General features: G+C 36.2%; 3 protein-coding genes and 1 long non-coding RNA gene across 4 annotated transcripts; 1 reads left to right on the top strand and 3 right to left on the bottom strand.

Annotated features, from left to right (window-relative positions):
- Window positions 1-4372: 4372 nt before the first annotated feature.
- On the bottom strand, window positions 4373-5482 carry LOC129739694 (glutaredoxin 3). The gene is made up of 3 exons (XM_055731192.1): window positions 5241-5482; window positions 4758-5174; window positions 4373-4681 (listed from the first exon to the last, which is right to left on the bottom strand). The coding sequence occupies exons 1-3, from the start codon at window positions 5288-5290 to the stop codon at window positions 4501-4503; spliced, it is 648 nt and encodes a 215-aa protein (XP_055587167.1). The 5' UTR covers window positions 5291-5482; the 3' UTR covers window positions 4373-4500.
- A 1608-nt stretch (window positions 5483-7090) lies between these two features.
- On the top strand, window positions 7091-7581 carry LOC129744316 (40S ribosomal protein S28). The gene is made up of 2 exons (XM_055736798.1): window positions 7091-7433; window positions 7497-7581. The coding sequence occupies exon 1, from the start codon at window positions 7172-7174 to the stop codon at window positions 7367-7369; it is 198 nt and encodes a 65-aa protein (XP_055592773.1). The 5' UTR covers window positions 7091-7171; the 3' UTR covers window positions 7370-7433; window positions 7497-7581.
- A 231-nt stretch (window positions 7582-7812) lies between these two features.
- Window positions 7813-10775, bottom strand: LOC129744303 (uncharacterized). Its single transcript, XM_055736773.1, has 4 exons — window positions 10285-10775; window positions 10049-10218; window positions 9614-9958; window positions 7813-9544 (listed from the first exon to the last, which is right to left on the bottom strand). Exons 1-4 carry the CDS (start codon window positions 10296-10298, stop codon window positions 8268-8270), a joined length of 1806 nt encoding a protein of 601 aa, XP_055592748.1. The 5' UTR covers window positions 10299-10775; the 3' UTR covers window positions 7813-8267.
- An 11472-nt stretch (window positions 10776-22247) lies between these two features.
- On the bottom strand, window positions 22248-23116 carry LOC129744325 (uncharacterized). Its single transcript, XR_008736890.1, has 3 exons — window positions 22793-23116; window positions 22485-22734; window positions 22248-22422 (listed from the first exon to the last, which is right to left on the bottom strand). It is a non-coding gene; the product is annotated as an uncharacterized LOC129744325 (long non-coding RNA).
- Between the last annotated feature and the right edge of the window lie 187 nt (window positions 23117-23303).

Below are 23303 nucleotides of genomic sequence, written 5' to 3'. Positions count from 1 at the left end.
AACGAATTTTCACCGACGGATCAAAATCTGTAAACGGAGTTGGCGCTGGAGTTTTTTCCTCAACACACTCAATTTCTTCTAAGCTAGAAAATTCATGTTCGGTTTTCTCGGCTGAAGTTGCAGCTTTGGTTATTGCTGTAAACTCGATCCCCAATAATGAAATCAAAGAGTATGCTATATTTACCGATTCAGCAAGCGCGTTAAAAGCGTTTGAAACTGGCCGATCGAAACATCCATGGGTTAAAGAGCTTGAATCAAAAGACCTTTCGAAGATAACATTTATCTGGATCCCGGGACATAGCGGAATTTTGGGCAACGAAGAGGCCGATAAATTAGCTGGAGTCGGGCATAGTATGAGTTTCTGGAGAAGCAATGTTCCTGGGGAAGACCTAAAACTATGGATTGATAAAATTGTTAAAAGTTCTTGGGAATCAAGCTGGAACGAGGAGAGAAATTTGTTCACTCGAAAAATTAAAGGTACTACTTCAAAATGGAAAGACAGAGAAAAACGGAACGAACAGCGCGTGCTTTCGAGAATGCGTGTTGGGCATACGAGAATGACCCACTGTCACTACACAGGTGCAGGACCAAATCAACGACCCGAATGTGACAATTGTGGGACTTTCCTAACAGTCGAACACATATTAGCGGAATGTCCTATCTACGAGCATCAACGAATTGCAAATGATCTACCCAATGGAGTGCGAAACATATTAGCAAACGAACAAGGAATCGAAGACAAATTATTGGAATTTTTAAGAACAACGGAACTATTTAAGTGTATTTGATTTATGATTTTATTGATAGTTACTTAATTGTCTTTGCTCTATCTAAAAGAGGCGAATGAATTATAAATTTAAAGTCTCTTTAAAAATAAATAAAACAAACAAACAAACAAAACATTTTTTTCATTTTTGTCATTTTTGTCATTTTTTTCATTTTTGTCATTTTTGTCATTTTTGTCATTTTTGTCATTTTTCTCATTTTTGTCCATTTTGTCATTTTTGTCATTTTTGTCATTTTTGTCATTTTTGTAATTTTTGTCATTTTTGTCATTTTTGTCATTTTTGTCGTTTTTTTAATTTTCGTCATTTTCGTCATTTTTGTCATTTTTGTCAAGTTTGTCATTTTTGTCATTTTTGTCATTTTTGTCTTTTTTTTCATTTTTGTCATTTTTGTCATTTTTCCATTTTTGTCTTTTTGTTATTTTTGTCATTTTTGCATTTTTTGTCATTTTTGCAATTTTTGCCATTTTTGCATTTTTGTCATTTTTATCATTTTTGTCAATTTTGTCACTTTTATCATTTTTGTCGTCTTTTGTCATTTTTGTAATTTTTGTCGTTTTTGTAATTTTGGTATTTTTGCCATTTTTGGCATTTTTGTCATTTTTATCATTTTTGTCATTTTTGTAGTTTTTTTTTCCATTTTCTTCATTTGTAATTTTTTCGTTTTTGTCATTTTGGTCCCTTTTTTAATTTTTCTGTTTTTGTCATTTCAATCGTTCATGTCAGTTTCGTCATATTTTTTATTTTCGTCAAAATTGATAAATTTTGTCATTTCTTTAAAAGTTGCCAAGCTGAAGTAGGTACAGAAAAAAAAATCCAAGACATTGCCATCTTTTCTTCAAATATTTTATTTTGTTTGTTCACATGTTAAATTGACCAACTCACGCCAATGTGCTAGCTATACCAACGTGTGAATCGAAACCCTCAGGATCATAGAGCTCGAGTCTTGAAGTCTGCGATAGTCCTACACTACCGTTAGTTTAAGGATCATTCCTCAAATCTCAACACAATTCCGGATGGGATCAAAGCTGGACTCCAGGTGGAATATAAAGGAATAAAAACTTGTACATTAGACTGCCCCAAATGACACGACTTTTGAAAAAGTTATACGCTGCAGGCTGAAATTGATCCTGGGCCTAGTACAAGATCTCATGCCAAATTTGGGCCAGATCGGACCACGGGAAGGGGTCGCTCAACGAGCCTGAAGTTTGTATGGGATTTTGAGACATTTTGTTCGAGAGGAACATGAAAAACCAGTTTTTCGTCAATAACTTTTGTCTCCTTCGACCGATATCTTTCAAAAACGGGTTTTCTTAAAGCCTAAATTATGACAAATATTTCATCCGAAGGTTGCATTTCACTTAAACTAAAGATAAAAAAGTTATTAAGCTTCAAAAATTGGTTAACTTTTTTGAGGGTGATATTCATCACTGTTTTAATGAGGCGAAAAAAGTTCGACCAGAACACTCAATGTGAAATGCATGCCGTTTCGTCAAATAATGACCGATTATAACCATTGTTGTTGCGCTCAATTGCAATTTTTGATGTTTTCATAATATTTGAGTTTGAATGATATTTACTTGATAGTTCGGAAAGAAGTAGGAGCGGAAAATGCTTGACAATTAAAAAAAATATTGCATAACCACAGGGGCTTGGGAACATGACCGGAAGATTTGTGATGCCAATAAAAAAAAATTTCGAAAAACAGTCACATTTACAGTCTTTTCACGTTTTTCTATAATTTTAGCTGTAGTTAAAACCAAGTACTTTATTTGGTTTAGAGGGTTTTTATATAACAAAAAATAATGAGGTTGACACGTGAAGTTATTCAAAATCTTTTTTTTATTCAAAGAGTAATTAACAAAATTCAAATTTTAAGCACAACATTTCAGATACAATAATTTTTATTGGAGATTTGAAGTTTTTTCGATGTGCTTCAACTACCTTCAATAAAAATTGCAGTTGTTCTTAATTTTTGGTTATTTTACCATTAAATTCCGAAATCAATGCAGCACCTCTTTCGGCACAGTCGTTCACTACGGTTACCATCTTTAAAATCTCTCTGGTTTCTACATAGCCTCGGTTTTGATCCCAATTGCTGGGATTTTCTTTTAAAAAGTCTTTTGATAAACCAGTGATTTAAAAAAAACTGCTTTTTTGAGAAAAAAAAAGATCCCAAGTTAGGTAGAAAAGATGAAACATAAACCCCGCCCAAAGGCGAAAATATGTACAATAGACTGCCCCAAATTTGAATGGGAGCTAAAACCTATGAAATATTATGCGCTGCAGGTTAAAATTGATTCTAGTTCTATTAAAAGATCTCATGCCAAATTTAGGACAGATCGGACCACGGGAAGGGGTCGCTCAACGAGCCTGAAAAATCTATGGGATTTTGAGACATTTTGCTTGGAAGAAACATGATCAACCTGTTTTGCATCAATAACTTTGGTTCCCGTTGGCCGATTTTTTTCAAAATCGGTTTTTCTTAAAGGATGGTATTTATCACTGTTAATGAGACGGGGTGGTCGAACATATTGACGCCTCATTAACGGTAATGAATACCACCGTAAAAAAGTTAGCCCATTTTTGAAGCCTAATAACTTTATTTATCTTAACTCTTATCGAAATGCAGTCTTCAGACGAAATATTTGTCATAATTTAGGATTTAAGAAAAACCAATTTTGAAAGAAATCGGCCGACGGGAACCAAAGTTATTGATGAAAAATGGTTATTTTACTGGAATCACAAATCGTCCAGTCATGTTCCTAAGCCCCTGTGGTTATGCAATAGTTTTTTCAATTGTCAAGCATTTGTCCGCCCTTACTTCTTTCCGAACTCTCAAGTGAATATCATTCAAACTCAAATATTATAAAAACATCAAAAATTGCAATCGAGCGCAACAACAATGGTTAAAATCGGTCATCATTTGAAGAAACGGCATGCATTTCACATTGAGTGTTCTGGTCGAACTTTTTTCGCTTCATTAAAACAGTGATGAATACCACCCTTAAAAAAGTTAACCAATTTTTGAAGCTTAATAACTTTTTTATCTTTAGTTTAAGTGAAATGCAACCTTCGGATGAAATATTTGTCATAATTTAGGCTTTAAGAAAACCCGTTTTTGAAAGATATCGGTTGAAGGAGACAAAAGTTATTGACGAAAAACTGGTTTTTCATGTTCCTCTCGAACAAAATGTCTCAAAATCCCATACAAACTTCAGGCTCGTTGAGCGACCCCTTCCCGTGGTCCGATCAGGCCCAAATTTGGCATGAGATCTTGTACTAGGTCCAGGATCAATTTTAGCCTGCAGCGTATAACATTTTTCAGGTTTTAAATTTCCCATACAAATTTGGGGCAGTCTATTGTACATGCCATGCCAGAGGAAGTATTTAGGTACATATGCCTGCTTTCTGATCGCTCATTGTAAAAATTCATCGAAATTAACAAATTCGGTCGAATGATGATGATCGTAAAACGAAACGAAAAGATAAATAATTCTGTACCTATTCAAATGAGGACCAAGAGAAAACTAGATAAAAATTGTAAGATGGACAAATAAAAAGGCATTCTATTTTTCTAAATCATTAAAATCTATATCGTCACTTATTAGAGTAATCATAACGAAACATATTGAGCATACTGTCTTGAAGCTTTCCATTCAAACACAAAACTCAAACCTAAGACAAAAGCACCAAAGAATTTCTAAGCAACATTTTATTCAGCATTTAAAGTCGCTTGTAGTTCTCCGGCAGTCAACAACTCTTTGATGATATCTAAACCACCAATGAGCTCGCCCTTCACGTAAACCTGCGGGTAAGTCGGCCAATCCGAGTATGTCTTCAGTCCCTGTCGCACCTCCTCGTCTGTTAGAATATCGAACGTGTCATACTGAACCCTAGGGTTGGTCAAACAAGGAAGATGAATTAGAATTTCAAATAAGCTTCTTATTGATGGTACTTTCTAACACTCACCCAGTTTCGTTGATGATAGCTATCAGCTGCTTGGAGAACCCGCATCGAGGCGTGTTACGATCTCCTTTCATGAAGATCATGACCTTCCCCCGGTTGATAAGAGCTTTGAGGCGATCTTCCAGGGAGCCCGCCGCACTTGATGGAGCTCCTCCGAACTTGCGACATTTGGCAGTCAATGCCGCAATGTCCACTCCGTCGATGCGATCTACGGCTGAACCAGATTTGAAAAAAATAACCGTTGGTACCGCATCGATTTGATGTTTCAGGGAAATTTCCGATAGCTCCTCAGCCGGAACATCCAAGAACTGTAGCCCACTGAATGTCGCCTGTTTGGACATCTCCGATAGTACCGACAGGATTTGTTTGCACTGTTCAGCCCATTCAGCACTAAACAGCACCACGGAGACGGAAGGAGCGCTGTAAGAGGATGTACATGCGAGAAGATTAATTATTTAACAATTCTACTGGATAGTCATTTCTCACCTTATCAACTTCTGATACTGTTCGGCACTGGTCACGTTTGTTACGGCCATGGTGTTACTGCAAGCGGTTCCTATTTTCACTAACTTTATATCACCAAATTTTACGAGAAAAAATAAAGATTTCCAGTGGCTCAGGCAGCGGGACACTTCGTTCTTGTTTCCGCTAAAGAAAAAATAGAAATTTCGAGGTAGTTTCGTGATGGGACAACATTCGAATTGGACTATAGCACAATAGCGCCTTGCGGTGCAGTTTCAAAGATGATGAATAATAAAGATTGGAAGCTAAGCCAAGATACAAAAACGCATGAGCTTATAAAGTTGATTGTTTTTAAAGACAAATTCAAATGTCACGTTTAGAAATATTTTTTCTATTTATTATACCAAGTCACCTTCATCATTAAAATCAACTTTAAAATATTCAAGAAATTGCCTTTGTTTTCAACAATCTTTCAAATGACAAAAAACTAAACAAAAAATTTTGATGTTTTGCGCTTTATTGACAGTTCCACGCCCGTTGATAAAAAGTTCACGAATAAATTTTAAAAATTGTGTGTAAATCTAGCGTAACATTTAAAAAGGGCGAAACTGCCAAATGTAAACAAATCGAGTTAACGGTCAATCCGGATGCACGCGGTTGCACTTTACCTATCAAACGCGGTTTCATCTTAAAATAACTTAAAACTTTCAAAAAATTGATAAAATTCAATTGGGCGAAACTTCCTGTTGATGCATTTTCGTTGGAACGTGAAGTTACGCCTATTCAAAATGGAGTGAATTTTTCTATTCGTGTAGAGCCAAAAGGCGTAACTGAGTTGACCGTGTGTGACAAAACGGCCTAATTAGTTTTTGCGTGTAGGATGAATGGGCGTAACTTCAAAACCAAAACAAAAACGGCCGATCAATTGGGCGAAACTTGCAGGCGTAACTGAAATCGAAAACAATAATAGGGCGAAACTCGAAAATCTCTGAAATTACGAGAAAAAAGTTAAAGTTCTTGATAACCATCGAACAATAAAAGAATATAATGCACATTTCTTGATTTTGTTGAACAAAAAGTGGTCGATTTTATAAATAGGATGTGAATAGGTTTTCCGAATTTTCAAACGCGTTTTTCTCGTTTCGAGCTAACTGCTAGTTTCGCCCTTTTTAAATGTTACGCTAGAAATCACAAAAAAAAATCCAAACCAATAATTCCGACTTAGATTTTCTTATGTTTTGTATGCAAGTTCGATGACTGATTCGTGTGGTTTAAAGGATGAATAACGCGAGAGCGTTAAAATCCACTACAAAACAAAAACAGCTTCGTGTGCGAGAATGAGAGCTTACCCATAATAAAATACAATTGAAAATAAAGACGGTTAAATATTATTTGATTGATTAAATATAATTGTGTTCATCTCATATACATTAGAAAAGATTGAATCAGTTATTTGTTATTTGTTGATCGTCAGCTCAACGAAAAACGATTCTTAACCTTCGTTGAAACTTCAGGCTTCGACTTGAAACAAGGTATGAGAAAGATACATATGACATCATTCTTTCAAGAAGAATCGTTTAGAGCAGCCTAAACTGAATCAGTTCACTATAAAATTTCATGGCGGAAGCAGGATTTGGCTAAATTGTAGCGGTTACGACACTTCAATCCTTTCGTGCGGGATTTTTATAATTTAAAACAAAATGAACAATACTTTTAATTTCAGATTATTTTAACAGTGTTATTGAACTTTTTAGCACTGGGTGTAAATACCGGAAACGGAGGGCGCCTCTACTGTAAAAGCTTTCAAAATGACGTCTGAAAGCTTTCGATCTACTGTGGTACTTCAAGTCAGAGAACTGTCAAATCGCTCAAAGCTGATTGTTTCTTTTCCAGTGTTTTGTCGCAAGTGACCGCACGTGTGTTTCCGCTTAACTCCGTGAAAACCCCAGAAAACCATGGACAAATCCGTTGTGCTAGCTCGCGTCACCAAGGTCCTCGGCCGTACCGGTTCCCAGGGCCAGTGTACGCAGGTTAAGGTGGAATTCATCAACGAACAGAACCGTCAGATCATCCGCAACGTTAAGGGCCCCGTGCGAGAGGGTGACATCCTGACCCTGCTCGAATCTGAACGTGAAGCCCGGCGACTACGCTAAGAGGATTTGCAGGAATCTGCGCTTCTCATGGCAAATTGTATTTGAGGATGGTTCCATGACTACGGTAAGCGTTTTTTCTTTGTGTCTTTGAAACATCCAGTAATTATTATTTCCTCTACTTTTATAGGTTAGAATTGAAACATCAACAAACGGATAACCGTAGTTGTCTGTAAACTCGTAATTAATAAAATTAGTTGAAAAACTAATACAAACCGTTCTTATAATTCCTGATGACATTTGAGAGAAACACTTATTGAATATCCAGGTAAGTCTAGTAAGAAACAAAATTTGGAGGTAGTTCTAGAGTTGCGCTCGTTTCGTCAGCAAATCATATCAGGGTCAAGGAAATGATTATTATGGACATGACTTATTAGATTCTGAACACGCAATCAACTAACAAAACTAGGATAGGAACATTCTAAACTGATATTAACGGAAGTCAATTTAAAAATGGAAATTTTAATTGTTCTTTATTGATTTAACGTCACCCTATCGATACAAAGTAAGAGTCAAGGGACAAAATCATAACTATGCTATACTATTTTTGGCATTTCTTAATGTCGTCATCCAACGACGGTAAACTAGATTGAATCTCCTAGCAGCACTTATTTTGTCCGAAAATTTACCGCAATTGGTCTGTTTCCCAACATAAAAAAAAGTTCATCCGACAAGGCCTATATGTTCAGTATTATTTTGTAATTTTTAATTGATTATCTATTACATAGCCTGTCAGTTACAACAATAAACTATTAACTCAGATCAAGGAGAACAATTGGGAATCTATACAGTTGCGTATTGGTCAAATCGCCTATGAAAGAGAACTTAATTCAGACCTTGCAACTTATATATCTATAATAATTGGTCATTACAGGGAAAAACAGTTTTGAACGAAGTTAATTTAAGAATTGAGTTCTAGATCTCCTTCCATTTCCACCTGAACCGTTATAGTTCCACCTGGTTCATCCGAGGACACCAGAGAACAACTATTATCACGATCGATCTGCGGATTCTCATTTACGAAAACCGATTCCCTGTTCAGATCTGTCTTTCGATCAATCTTTACTGCAGCTGCCTTTTTGGCATGCGGTGCTAAGATGTTGAAGTACATGTACTGAATGATGTTTTGCTCCGGTGACAGGAGATAAGGCGGCTGTTCCAGGTATTCCGTGATGCGAAATTCGCCTATCATATCGAGAGCTTGCTCGATATATTTAGTCGGTACTTGTAAATACGCAGGCGGGTTTGGAGGAGTTAAAAGCCTAGGCTCAATTGGCTGTGGTATGATTGATCCGCTTGTTGGTTGAATATTCTCTTCTGACGGAGAATTATCCGATGTGTCTAGCTCAGCATCGGCAAAATTTGGTGTGATGCGTTTATCAAATTTCACAGCAGTCGCTTCAAATGGATAGATACCTGCGTTCCGAAAAGCAATCTGTATCCGATATTTTGTAATTCCGGTATCCATTGCATCTTGTATAAGCTTTCCGAAGTTATTAACGGTTATTGTTAGCGGTTTACGATCAACGGTACAAATTCCGCAGAACGAATCCGTCAGCACATTGCTGGGTTTGAATATGGAAGTATCTTTTGGTTGAAGCACGTTGGAGGAATTTTCATATAAACCTACTATAATAATTCCTAGCTCTTTGCAAAGGTCAGCAGCCAACCTGGCCGCCCTGGATTTAAAGCCCTGAATAAAATACAGGACTGGAAACCGTACCTTTTCTTTCTGTAGCGCGGGAACGAGTGTATCGAGAATATAAGAATGAAAATCTGCCGTTTTCATTAAACCATCATCCGTTTGGTGTATTTTCCAACCAATTGGGAAGGTATCGGCAATTTGTTTTGACATTCGTGGCACCGGCAGTGACACATTTGCCGGGTATATGGACCCTTTGGCGCTAAATGTAAACAGTACTGTCGAACGCAACGTATCGTTTGGGTTCACTACTTTAGTTTTTGGCATTTTTAAATGTAATCGATAGAATGTTTCATCGCCGTAAAGGATTCGAGTAGGATCATTCAATACATCTTTTACTTTTTCTTGTTCGAGATAATCACCAATCCTTTTAAACCAGTCCTGGATGTTTTTCTCATTTAGCGAGGAATCGGTAGATTCCGGCGTTAATGTAATATGTTCATTTCTCTGGAGAAAGTTAGCGAGCCATTTTCTACCTGTTTATGGGGAATAAAGCAAGGTTCCTAAATAAACAGCTACATATATGGTAAAGAACGTTTCCAAACCTGGCATTCCATTGCGAATTTTTTTTTCCGTTGCCCTTGGTTTTTTATCTAGCATGTCCTTCGCGCGCTGGCTGATTTCTTTCTTAGTTACGGGAAGACCGCGGCTTTGTTGTCTTTGTACCCATTGTGCAATCGAGCTCTCTTCCTGAAGTGAGAACCGTGTGAACCCTTTTTTGCCTATAATACCTTTTCGCTCAGCAGCCAATCGGTATCGAAGCGTGGATCGGGGAACACCGGACATCTTGGCCGCATAGTGAATTGTATAACGTTTGGCCTTTATGCCGGCCAAAATCTCATTTAGCATATCCTTGGAATGTTTTTGTTTATCTTTCTTTGGAACATGTTCTGAAAAAAGCAAAGTTATAGGTTATTGACTTTATTCATTAACTCGAAATTACATATTCAAAAGGAAAATAAAATCAGGAATTTTTATACCAGCATTGCTGTTGCCCTGCATTCCTTCGTCGGAAGCTAGCAATGATACAGAATATCCGTTGGAAGTCAAGGCCGTACCCGTTGTTACTTCTTGGGTAATTCCATCATTTTCCTGGTAGTCGTCCGGTATCATTAACTCGGGATCCGGTTTTATTTCAGCATCGGAAAGCCTGCGTTCATAACATTAAAAATATATATATATATATTTGTTATAATCTTCCACAATTTAATCTTACCAGGAGATGTCCATGTTTTCGTAAAATCACTGCTTTTTTGTTTCGTTTGTTTTTTTTTCTGCTGAATTTCGATGCACCATAGAAACGAAACAAAAACAGACGAGAAAAGCAAATCTAGAGTTTGTTTTGATTAGGTCGTATGAACCAACGTAGTCAAATTGGAGTTATTTACTGCAAACGATTGAAAAACATGTAATCTACGTCAGGTAAAAGTTTGGTTTCATTTGATCAATAGATAAATTTTAGAACATGAATTAAAATTAAGACGTAGGGTAGGTGTACCCTCCTCCGTCGTATCCCTCTGATTCGTCGCAATTCAAGAATGCATGTTTTAGAGCCGAAAAATCACTTTCCACTTTAATCGGCTACTTCACATGATAAACTTAAGCTTGTGAATTTATTTTCTATCACAAATTTGTCACTTTTAAAACTATTTCTTAATTTATTTGATATTGAAATTGCGAAGTGAATTCAATTATTGACGCACTCCGCCATATTGTAAAACGAACTTAGTGATCCCCCCAGCGTGTTTCTTTGTTTTATCGCTTCCTGTCAATGCATATAACGATCAAAATCATAAAATTCGACAGAAAAGTGTTGAAATAAAATTAGAAAAATGATTTCAAACTAATCTGAACTATATAAATTTGTCAATATTCAATTGAAATCGAATCACTTGGGCCCCATAATTCGTCGTAATTTTGCGACAGGAATAGGAAACCGTTTTGCAAGAATTGGAATTAGACCGGTTCATTTTTACTATTTTTTGCTGAACACAGTCGGACTCATAGAGAATGAACATAATGGATTTCCAAGTAATCACAACACAATACAGTAATTTTGTTTATTTTAAAGCAAGAAACTTGATGCGCTGGGAGATAAGTGCAAAAAGTCTATTTATATTAATAAATTCCTTGAATGTATTCAGCATTGCTTATAATGCATGGTTTCAAATAAACAAAAAATTGATGGATTTGTTTAGCTTAGTGGTTGGTGTTTTACAAATTATTTACTAACTGTATCGTGCATAATTAAATAGACGTTTGGGTGCACGCAAGAATATCTTCAACTTTCACATTTCTAACGTTCAACACCAATGACATTGTTTCTTCAAAATTATTTCATATTTTAAGATTTGATTATTTTTGGTTCTATTATATGATGACACTAAACCTTTCCCAAGTATTTGAAACACGAGATAAATCAATTATTTGAAAATTAGACTTTTTAAACTTCTTGCATTCAAACTGCAATATCTCACATACGACCAAACGCTTTGCTCTACAGCAGGGGTTTTCAGATCATTTGCTCGGCGGAGCATTTTTTAAAACCAAATATTTTGGCGGAGCACCTACATTTTTTAAAGAATGAAAAACCCGAGTTTTGAAAACTTGATAGTATTTCATGTTTAAATAGGATGTGTCCTGTCATCGTAGTCAATAAAATCAGTAATGAATGCGGCTACGCTTTGAATAGTCTTGTTTTTATTAACAAAATATGTTTCATCAAAAGTTAATGATTTCAATAGAACAAATACGTTTTCCTCGATTTTTCAAGCTGTAACAAGTTTGGTGAAATTGGTGTCAGTTGTAGCCTGACGTCTGGTTCCGCGTTTAGTCGGGATCGGTATTATGTGTTCGTTGCGATGTATGTGGAAAATCCAGACTCACATAGATAAGTTGTGAAAAACGGCCGAAGAATAAGTTTTGCTTGAATTTAAAATTAATCTTTCAGTAGACACTCATACTCCTCCAATGACTTTTTGTATACGAATCTTCCTGAAGCTTTGAATCCGAAGTCATATCTATCAAGCATTCATATTCTTGCGATGATAATGATTCTGGTTTCTTTGACATAAAAAAAGCCTGTTCCATGCATTTAAAGTCTACGATCTTTTTATTATTTTATGATATTATTCGGGAAATTTCGCTGGAAGCTGAACTAATCCTGCGGCAAAACATTGTAATTGTAATTTTAAATGACTTCACTAGATACGTGGGCCTGTTAGTTTAAGTTCACACCAAGGAAAACAAAAATAAATTTATCAACGACAAGTGTTGTGATTGTCATAATTCTTGGAAATTTTCGGATGATAACTTCAAGGTTATTTCTAAGAATGCTTTTTAAATTCGGAAAGCTGTCCAGGTTGCGTTTACCTTGCATTGAAAGACTGAAGTCATTCTTAATTCAAACAGGCGAGACAACGTTTTTCTACGAGATAACCAGCGATCTTCGGTAGGCTAACCATCTCTTCGCAAAACGTCTTGAATTACCCTGAATTTTTCGATCGAGCCTTAATTAAGCTGATTATTTTTATGCTTTCGTCCAAGACTTCCTTCCAAGATAATGAAAGTTTCTTCATAGCGAGTGCATGTTCATGAAGGATGTAATGACTACTACCGCAATTTTTGATCTCAGCCACGACTCCAGCAGTATTTCCAACTATAGCTTTCGCACCGTCCATACATACATCTATACAATTTTCCCTTGGAATATTGGCAACAGTTTGCAAAGCAACAAATCTTCTTCGAAACATTCAGAACCTTGATAGCGAACAAATATCATCAGAATTGCTAGTCCTGCTACATCTGTGGATTCGTCAAGGTGCATGTCGAATTTTGAAGTTCTCAATCGCTTTCAACATCTTCAGCCATGTCACAAATTCGGCGAGAAACCGTGTTGTCAGACATGTGAATCGAATTCACCAATTCCACTATTTTATTATCAACCATGATACGGACCACTTCTTGAATACAAGGTTTGATTAAGTTTTCAGCAATAGTATGCGCTTCTTCAGCTTTTCCAATCGGTAGCTCACCAAGTACGGCGCAAGACCAGCCTTTTCATTGAGTGTTTTGCACACTCAGTCCTGCAACACAACGTTGTTCAATCAAAGCAGTGCACTTTAACCATTCTTTGGCCACATCCCTGCAGGGATTCAGCCGCCAGAAAAATCAAAGTAAACATAACTTATTCGTTCGTATTATATGCCTTGTGATTTTTTTCCCATGTTACGATAAAAATGAAACGATAAAAAATATCAGAGTTTTTCAAAGTTAGTTTATGATTTTCGTTGTGTACGTCGCGGAGCACTTTCAAAAGCTTCGCGGAGCACCAAGTGCTCCGCGGAGCACGATCTGAAAACCCCTGCTCTACAGAATGGTCACTGAGAGATCCTTGAAAACTAAAACTAAAACTTCTACAGTTTTCAGAAATTCTCTAAATGGGGATCAACTCGAGGAAAAAATTTCAATTCCTGGACCGAAAACCTCGATTTTTATTGAATCTTTACGATGCATGGAAAAACGATGCAAAAAATTCCCGTTGAAGGTCAAAATGACAAGAGAATTTGGATAAATGGATCATTTAAACTTTGAAATAAAAGTCTCTGGTTTGGATCTCAATACAAGTTTGGATAAAAAATCGGTAGATATGATTTTTTGTACATATAGTCGTTCATAATTCAACAAAATCAAACCCGCTTATATTCTGATTTCTACCATATAAGTTTTAATACTTGACTCATGTTTGCTGCATTTTTATAAATTCCCAGTGAATTTTCAACATAAGATGTTTTGTCGTTTTTGACATATTACAATTTGAATGAAAAAAGTCGATAAGTTTAATCTCAGTTGGATTACTCTATGTCATTTCCCAAAAATTTGAACCCAAACAACAAAATGTTAGAATAACGAAGTGTCAATTTCCAAAAAAAAAACATTTTTGCAAAAACTTTTATCGCTCGCGAAAAAACTCGAATAGATGAGCTGAACCAGTCTAATGCGCATTACACGCATCAACGTGGCGTTGCTTTGTGTCGATATCATTCGCCAGGGTTCCCACATGCATAAGAATACACATGTTGACAAAACGCAAGTGTGATTCTGCTTCTCCTCAAATGTCTTACTATTCAGTCTCAATGCGTAGAAAAACATAAAGTACTATTAAAAATGTTGATGTTCTTTAAATATATGGAGTTACTGTGTAAATTTGTGCCATGTAATTTGTGAAAAATGTCTGTTTGAATGTTATAAAATCTTATTTTACAGACAAATCCTGGATCATGGCAGCCCTGTCCATTGGAGAGTGTGTTGGTACAAAATACATTTGCAGGGTGGATTCAATTTGTAAGGTCTAATATTGTGCTGCCTGTAATTGCCTTAGCCAAGCAATGGTACCTAGCTACAAAAACGCTACCTTGGGATTTCTTGGCAAGTCCATTTTATTGCGACTTAGATCTCTCTCGAACTTTGCAGTTACCCTGTACGGTTGATCCGTGCGAAGTAAATAATCGCATTTGTATGAACCGCAACCGCAAAATTTCAAATCTATCCCTCATGAGGGAGGAATAGTTTGAGACAATTTCGGTAGAATTGAATAAAAGGTATAATACTTTGCTGCCTGCAGATGCATTAGCCAAGCAATGGTAGACCTGTTTAGAATAAAGCTATCCTAGTTTCATAGCTTATTGCGACTGGTTACTCGAGAGAACTTCTGCTGTTATCCTGCGCGGTTGATCCGTTCGATGTAAGCTGATGCTAATTGCATGAACCGCAACCGCAAAATTTTAAATGTATTTCTGAAGAGGGTGGAATAAATTGAGACAATTCCGGTCTCCTTGTACGATGGAATTAGGGACCTGGTACGACAATGGAGGAACTTGAATGAGAAAAATAAATCATAAATTGACTCAAAAGTACGTAATGGATTGATCTATTTCCTACATAGTTTCATAAAACAGTATTCGAAATATAGTTCAATGAATAAATATCAGTTTCAAATCAACATGGAAGGCAATTCTATTGAATTAATGAAAACAGCTTCCTTAAGCCGTTGTCTTAGGTACATTTACCCTATAATGACTTTCTCATTTTCGAGTGCAATTTGCCGTGCATGCAAAAAGTTGCAAAACCACAATTCGGCGTAGTGGTTGAAGCGACCTTTTGCATTTTTTCCGTAAAGTGCCCGGGAAGTGTACAAAAGTGAAAATATTAATCGGAGGTCGTGATAAATGGTAGTTTTTACTATCTTGGTACAATAGAGGCCTTCAATATGTAACTAGGTAAGTTCAATTAATGTTAATTTTTGCTGCGCAAAATCGCAAATCATCAGTCTCATATTTTACAGAGGCAATCAAAACAACTAGCGACTATTTGGATACTTTTCCGAGCTCCTGGGAACGATCATTGAAATAACAGAACAGCAAGCCATCAATGTTAAGTCGGTCGACTACAATCAATCGTGATGGACAGTCCCTCGCAGCACTGATTCCGGTAATCACTGTATGGGAACTTTCAGGTAACCCTCTGCATACTATTAAGTTAAATATAAGTTTTCCATTAATTTCGATGGAAATTACAAAGATTGAGAAACATCCAATCAATTTAAAATGGAATTAATGTTCATCTGCATAACGACGTTAGCACCAAGTAGGTAATGCAAAATGTCGTAAGTACATTTTCACTGAATATTACTAAACGAACAGCCATATTAAATACATAAGCATGTTCTCCAACTATTTCCACATCTCATACCAGTTTTCCAGACAGCTCTCAGTGTTATTCAAAATACTAGAATTAAAAAAGTTTTCAACAGCGATTTTCTCGGAACATGCAATGTGGCTCATACGACCTAATCAAAACAAACTCTAGAAATAAACACGTTGAAGTGATGCCGTTTAGTTTGATTTGATAAATATCATTTTTGAAATAAGGTACACCGGGGTAAATGGAGGAGAAGAAAAAAAAAACTGCGCACTATGCTATTATTACCCATGTGTTTTTAATATATCTGTAAACGTATTGCATCATGACTTGTCTAATACCGTATTTGTTTATGCCGAGTGTTGCACTAGTGTTGCACTGGTGCACCACTAGGTGCTGTCAAACTGTTTGTTTATTCGGACGGTGTTGCACTGTATGTATGTATGTATAGATCTGGTATAGAATGGCAGAGAGTTTGATACTCTATATCACCACTACGAAGATTTTTTTGTGTATTCTTACTTCCTGGTATAGGGATGTTCATTTTTATTTCATCATTAATTCAACTTTGATGTTTTGACTTTTTTTAAATTTTCATTCGAGCTTTCTCTAGGAAACTAAGGATTTCTCTTAGTTTATCTTCATCGAAATTTTGAATCATTTCGAGAAGATTGGAATATCGATTCCAATCATAATGATTTCTAATGTGATTAAATTGAATGCAGTTTAGGAGTGCGTGTTCTGTTGTAAAATTCGTGTTACATAATTCACATAGCTTTGTGTCTCGAATCCTCATTAATCCCAAGTAATAAGGAGAGTAGTCGTGTCCGCTGATTAGACGGTTTAAAGTTCGAATTTGGAAATTGTTGAATTCGACGTTCCAATACCAGGGTTTTGTGGAGAAATTAGGTTGAAAACCGTAAAATTTGACTCCTTTTCCTTCATCTTGTGCCATACTTTTATACCATACATTAGTGGATTCCAGGGCTTCTAGTTTGAATCGATTATATGCATCCTCAAGTCGTAGTTTGTTTTGAAGTATTACTGGTCCATCTAATCCTTGTTTCGCGAGGATGTCAGCATTTTCGTTTCCGTCAATGCCAACGTGAGAGGGGATCCACTGAATTTTAACCTTCTTCGTTGTTGCAAGCGTACATATATCATGAGTTATTTGGTCGAATTGTTTATTGATAATGTCCTTTTTTATAATTTTACAGGCTGCCTGCGAATCCGTGAAAATAACTGTTCCAGATCTAGCTTCATCAATTTGTTCCAAAGCAACTCTAATAGCTAAGAGTTCTGCAGTTGCGATATTCACTTCGTATGCTAAGGAGATACTAATCTTTGTGTTGGAAGACGCGTCATATATTCCAATGCCACATTTGTTCATCATTTTGGAAGCATCGGTGTACCACTGATCACAATGGCTATAATGATTATTTATCATTTCTATGGCAAGTTTCCTCAATACAGTTGGTGAAGTTTCTTTTTTTCTCATTGTTGAACCAATCATATTGTCTTGAATTTCAACTTTCAGTTCGATTTCTGGTTTAGTTTTTGTGTAAATAGTTTGGAATTCTTGAGCATATTTAATGAAAATTCTTTCCATAAATGTGTATTTTACTTCACTTTGGATGTTTGTAAGGTCTAAGGAGTGTAATTGTTGTGCTATTAAGTCATTACGATGGATATGTAAGGCTATGCGTTTTTTGGTTAAATAGATCCGTTTAAATTTTAAAGGTTCTTCGCCAGCTATGGCTGCAAGAGTGTTCACAGGTGTGGTTTTGGTACATCCTGTAGCAATACGTAAACATTGGCGATTTGTGATTTCTAGCATATCACAGTATTTTTTCGGCGATCCACCGTAAATAACAGTTCCGTAGTTAAGAAAGTTACCGTATAAAGCTTTGTGATATAGCATCATTACTCTTGGTGTACCACCGTATTTGATTCCGCTTATGATTTTGAGCATGTTCTGTTTGTCCAATACTTTTTGTTTTAGTGTTTTTATGTGCATACCGTATCTTAGCGTTTGGTCTAATGTTATACCCAAATATTTATAGCTTCTCACTGTTTCTAATATTTCTCCTCCCATCGTCAAGCAGAGTTGTTTATCACTGTCTTTAAATAGCATGGCTTTTGTTTTTGAGCTATTAAGACGTAAACCCAACTCAGCAGCTGTGGCCATAAAGTTGTCTATTTCGGATTGCATTTTTCTTACAGCTGATTCTAGTGACTTTGCTTTGACGATTTTCAGAAAATCATCGGCAAACTGTAAAGTTGTTACATCTGGGTCGAGATTTGTGTTGTGAAAAGAGGCTGTGTAGATATTAAAAAGAACAGGTGACATTACATCTCCTTGTGGAACTCCTGTACAAATCGTTTGACTGACAATTCCTTGTTGGGTAAAGACCAAAGTTTTCCGGTTATTAAGGAAGTTATGTACCCATGTACATGTATCTTTGCTAAAACCATTCGTTAGCATTAAACTGTATAGCTTTTCAACGTCAACGGTATTAAACGCATTGGAGAAATCGAAGAAAACTCCAATCGTTGTATAGTTTGCTCTGCGTGCTGCTTTGATTAGATTTGTTGCAAAAGTTATACAATGTTCTGTAGACATTCCCTTACGAAAACCGAAGGATAAATTTGGTATGATATTGTTTCTTTCACACGTTTGTTGTATATCTTCCAGAACTGCTGCATTCAAAATTTTTACTACCGTTGGCAAAAGCGCGATCGGTCGACTTGAATTAACTTCATTTGGTGGTTTGTTTGCTTTCAAAATCGGAACTATCTTAATTTCCTTTAGATGATAGTCTAACATGCCTTTGTGCCACATTTCGTTTAGTAGTTCTATAATTTTTGTAGCTGATTGTAAATCTAAATCTTTCAATGCACCGTAGTTTATGTAGTCAGTACCTGGTGATGATGTTGGGGATTTATTTTTAAGGAATTTTTTCCATTGTTGAAAGGTAAGTATTGTTGTTCTTGTGTTATTATCAGGTGGAAGAGGTTCTTTGAAATTTGATGGACCAAAATTGTTGGTAAGAAATTTTAAAGCCATGTCTTTGTTGTGATTGATAGGGTTGTTTTTAGGGTTTGTAACGGGGAGGAATTTTAATCTTCTGACTAGTTTCCAGTTTTCTTGTGAATTTCTTGGATCTATAGACCCAGAGAGCTCTATCATTTTTTCTTTAATATGCTTTATTTTAGATTTAAGAAATTTTGCTGAAGATTTTTTCCATTTGATTAAGTTTTCACTACTGCTGCATCTGTTGTATTCTCGAAGAGAATTTTGTTTTTGTTCATAGAGATCAGACAACTCTGAGCTCCAGTAGTATTTTGGTGTGTAATTGTTTATTTTTTTGTGTTTTTTGGTTATGTCCTGTGAAAGTTTGGAGAGGTCTTTCAGGTCATTGAATTCCCAATGTTTAATAAGTGCCATTTCATCTGATATTTTTCGCTTGTCGTAATAATATTTTTGTCTACGCCTGACACTCATATCGAGGCAAGTTTCGATAATGAGATGACCACTTCCACCAAAATTTTTCTCCAACACTTTCCATTCGGCCATATTGAACATGTTGGTAGAGCATAATGTCAAATCAATTGCACTAGAATTTTGGTTAGTGACTGGGGGAAGAAAAGTAATAGATCCGGTGTTTAGTAACATCAAATTTGAACCGATGATGGCATCATGTACTACCTTTCCCTTGTTGTTTGTGTCTTGACATCCCCATGCCACATTGTGACTGTTGAAGTCGCCTCCTATTAATACTTTTCCGAATCTAGCTATTTCATTGAAAAGTGTTGTGATTGCTGTTTCTAAGTTAGTAATTGTTATTCTTGGGTTAACATATACAACAACTAAAACAAGGTCTAACGTTGAAATTGATAGTCCAAGTGTTTCAAAGTTGTCTGATGTTGACAGCTGAATGTGGTTAAACTGGAATTCTTCCTTTAGGAAAATTCCCACGCCCCCAAAGCCATCGGCACGAGGAGCAAGAAGACGATGGTAACCCTGTATGTTCCATCGTTCTGTTAAAAGTTGATCTGGCTTTACCCAGATTTCGGAAAGTAGTGCTGCGTCGTAGTTTTGGGTGTAAAGTTCATGTGTTAGTTCATTTTTATTCCTGTATAGACTTTGGATGTTTGCTTGTAATGTTCTGAAATCGCCGGTAAAGTTATTTGTCTCCCGGGGATCCCACCATTTTATTTAGCTCACCCATGATACAAGCCGATATATCTCCTCCTGTTTTTCCGTGCGATTTTGCGATAGCTTCTAATTTTATGTTTATTGATGATATTATTTGTTTCCATTCTTCGAATGATTGTTTTTTAACAGATTCCTCTATTTCTTTTTTAAATCTTTCTAACTCTCCTGCCCTATATTTATTGAACAACCCTATACCTCTTGGCTCCTCTTTTTCTTCTTCCATCTTCCTCTTCTTTGTAAATTCCTTCTGGTTTAGTCCCAAAATACTGGCTACCCCAGGTACAATTTCTACATCTACTTGTGATTGGTTTGGTGTTCTGTTTTCTTTTCTTGTTCTAATTCTCTTGTCATCATAGCTCCACTCCTTGCGTTTTTGTTGTAAGTGCTGAGGAAAGTTTTGACCATTTGCTGCTACTTTAGAGTATGCTTCTGCTGGAGTTGGATAATCTTCTGTCGTTCTTAAAACATCAAAAAAGTTTTCAGTTGGGATTTCAAAATATTGTTTCGCCTCTTGATATGTTAAACATTTCTTTGCCATTATCGCTTGAATGTCATTTTCTTTTTTCCATCGTGGACATTCTTTGTCAGTAGTCTTATGATTAGCATTAAAACAGTACATACACTTTAAAATATTACATAGATTTTCTTGCGAGTGTTCGGTAGCACAATTCATACATTTTTCTTTTTTTTCTTTGCAGTTTTTGGACAAGTGGTTATAACGCAAACATTTAAAACAAATAATCGGTTTTCTTATGTAAGGTTGTACCCTATGTATCACAGAATAAATGCTGACGTCAGTCGGTAAAGTATTGCTTCGAAACACTACTCCCATTTTATAAGTAGGTTCCTTTTTCTTGTCTTTCATTCGATGCATTCTAAATACGGAATCTATTTCAACCTTAGCCTTTATAAAATTTTTGACTTCGTCTTCTTGTAATTCCAGTGGGATTCCGGAAATTACTCCTGTCACCGTTACAAATTGCTTAGGAATGTACGATTTGTATCCTTGCAGATTTAAGTTTTGGCAATTAGCTAGTCTGTTTGCGTCTTTGATGTTTCCTACATATACTGTTACCTTGTTCTTCGCAGTCTTCCGGATGTCGTCGATGGATTTATCGAACCCATTTTGGTGAAGTAAAATACCTACTTGCAGCCTGTTCATTACTTTCCTCCTTTCTATATCCGTGTTTTCCACTATTACCCGATATGGTCGACAGTCTCCATTCTGGTAATTATAGTTTTTGTAAATTTTTTCGGTAGTCTTTCCAGGTCCTCCTTTGGTTGTTGTCGCTAATTCTATGTTTTCGTCCTCCATCCTGTCCGATGATTCAGCATTTTCCAATGGTTGCGTCAGGTTATGTATTGATGCTGCTCCATCAGGAGCAGCATCCTTGCCACTCATTTTAGTACGGTCACCAGATATATCACTTGTGAATTTATCACAGATTAAATATCACAGTTTTCCTTAATGACTATTGACACGACAACAATTTAAAATCTTAAAATTTAGTAAAATCTCCGCGTTAAAAAAAAGAACATCCACACTCTATCAACGTAAACATTGAAGTCCGATCGCGAACGGTTTTTTCGGAACTCGGTGTTGCACTGGTTTTGACCTGTCGGAGTTCTGCTTATATACGGACGGTGGCCCCACCGATAATTTTGCCAGTGTTGCGAGAGAGCGTGTGAGTGAGTGAGGTAGCAATACACTGGCGACGATTTGTGTTTGTTTTTGTCGGGTACGGTGGAACACTGACCGAGGGGAGAAAAACAAATACGGTATAAATCTATGGTTTGCTCGCACTCGAAGGGTATTTTTCGTATTATTCAATATTAAATTTTTTATTTTTATTTTTTATAATTTTCAAAGTTAGGTACAACATTTGTAAACTTTTTTTTATTAGTTCTGCAGCACTGCTACTGCATGTACACTGAACAAAATCGGGCTATGAGGTTTATTGGGAATTTTAGTAATTTTGCACTAAAAGAAAATCCAATACTTTTTATCAGGAGACGAAGGATTCATTTTATCGGAATTTCCAATGAATATAATAATAAACCAAATTGATACAATTTATTGTTTTCAATAATGAAATGAATGGTTCTACGATTGCCATTTAATATGCTTTTGTTTTTTAAATGATTTTAATATTTCCTCGGGTATTGATAAGTCATTTTATAGAAATTAATACATTTATTGATTTTTTTTCCACAGAATTTCTTCATTATATTATTTAGAAAAAAAAAACTGCTTCCTGATTCTGGTTGTTCTGACCCGGTAGGTATAAAATCCCGAGTTCCGCCGGCCTCTCGATGCAACTTTTCAGTTCCGTTTTCCGTTCAGTTTTCCTGTTCAGTTTGCTTGATCATGGAAGGTGATGGTGTTCACTTCCCCAGAACTTTGATGTCGTACGACTTAACAACCGCATTCTGCGACTGCAATTACAAAAGATCTGGTTAAAAAATGTATAAGTCCAATTAATTAAACATCAACTTACGGGACGTGGTGTGTCTTTTCCAAAAGTGTCTTGCTGGGGGAGGATGAAATTTCGGAGCGCCTCGTCGTACTGTTCGCAAACAAAAAAAAAACCCAGGCCAGTAGCAGGCGTCATGTGCGGTTAACATTTCCTTTGACCGAGTTCTGATACCGTTAGGCATGGGTCAGCCCCCTTTGTTGTATTTGTCCTCGATGAGCGGATATTCCGGCTTGCCCTCGTCCATTACGAAGTTTGCGAGAGGTTTCACAATCTGGAATTGGAGAATCATATGAAATGAAAAATGTATAAACAGTTATGGAAAAACTTACTGAATATGTGATGCTTTTGTCGGCCGATGCACTTTTTGCTTCTGGTTGTTTCAAAGTGTCTGCTGCTGTCCATGAGTTAAGGAACCATTTTAAGCTTTCTTATGAGTTCTAAACACACAGGCTTTTCACGGTTGTTGAAGCGACTTAACCATTTCCGTAAAACTAAAATGCATAAATTAAAAATCCACAATCAACACCAATTTGCTTAAAAGTTATTCGAATACTTACTTACCATCCTTAATTATTATTTACCTTGAGTTTTGAACAACATTAGGGGCGATAATTTTAACGTTATTCAAATACTCATGGCAAAAATAACGAAACTTAGCATGGCGTAACAATCCGTAACAAAGTAAAAGCATACTAGCACGAAGCACAAAGAATTCCAGTGGAAGTTATTGGATTTCTCTAATGAAATGCATACTTAATCAACCTTTTAGATTTCATTGGAATTACTAATGTTTTTCGCTGAGCTAAGCATTTAACAATGATAAATTATAAAAACCTATAG

Source organism: Uranotaenia lowii, chromosome 1, assembly GCF_029784155.1.
Source record: "Uranotaenia lowii strain MFRU-FL chromosome 1, ASM2978415v1, whole genome shotgun sequence".
Taxonomy (NCBI): Eukaryota; Metazoa; Arthropoda; class Insecta; order Diptera; family Culicidae; genus Uranotaenia; species Uranotaenia lowii.
This window is presented reverse-complemented; position numbering and strand designations above follow the sequence as displayed.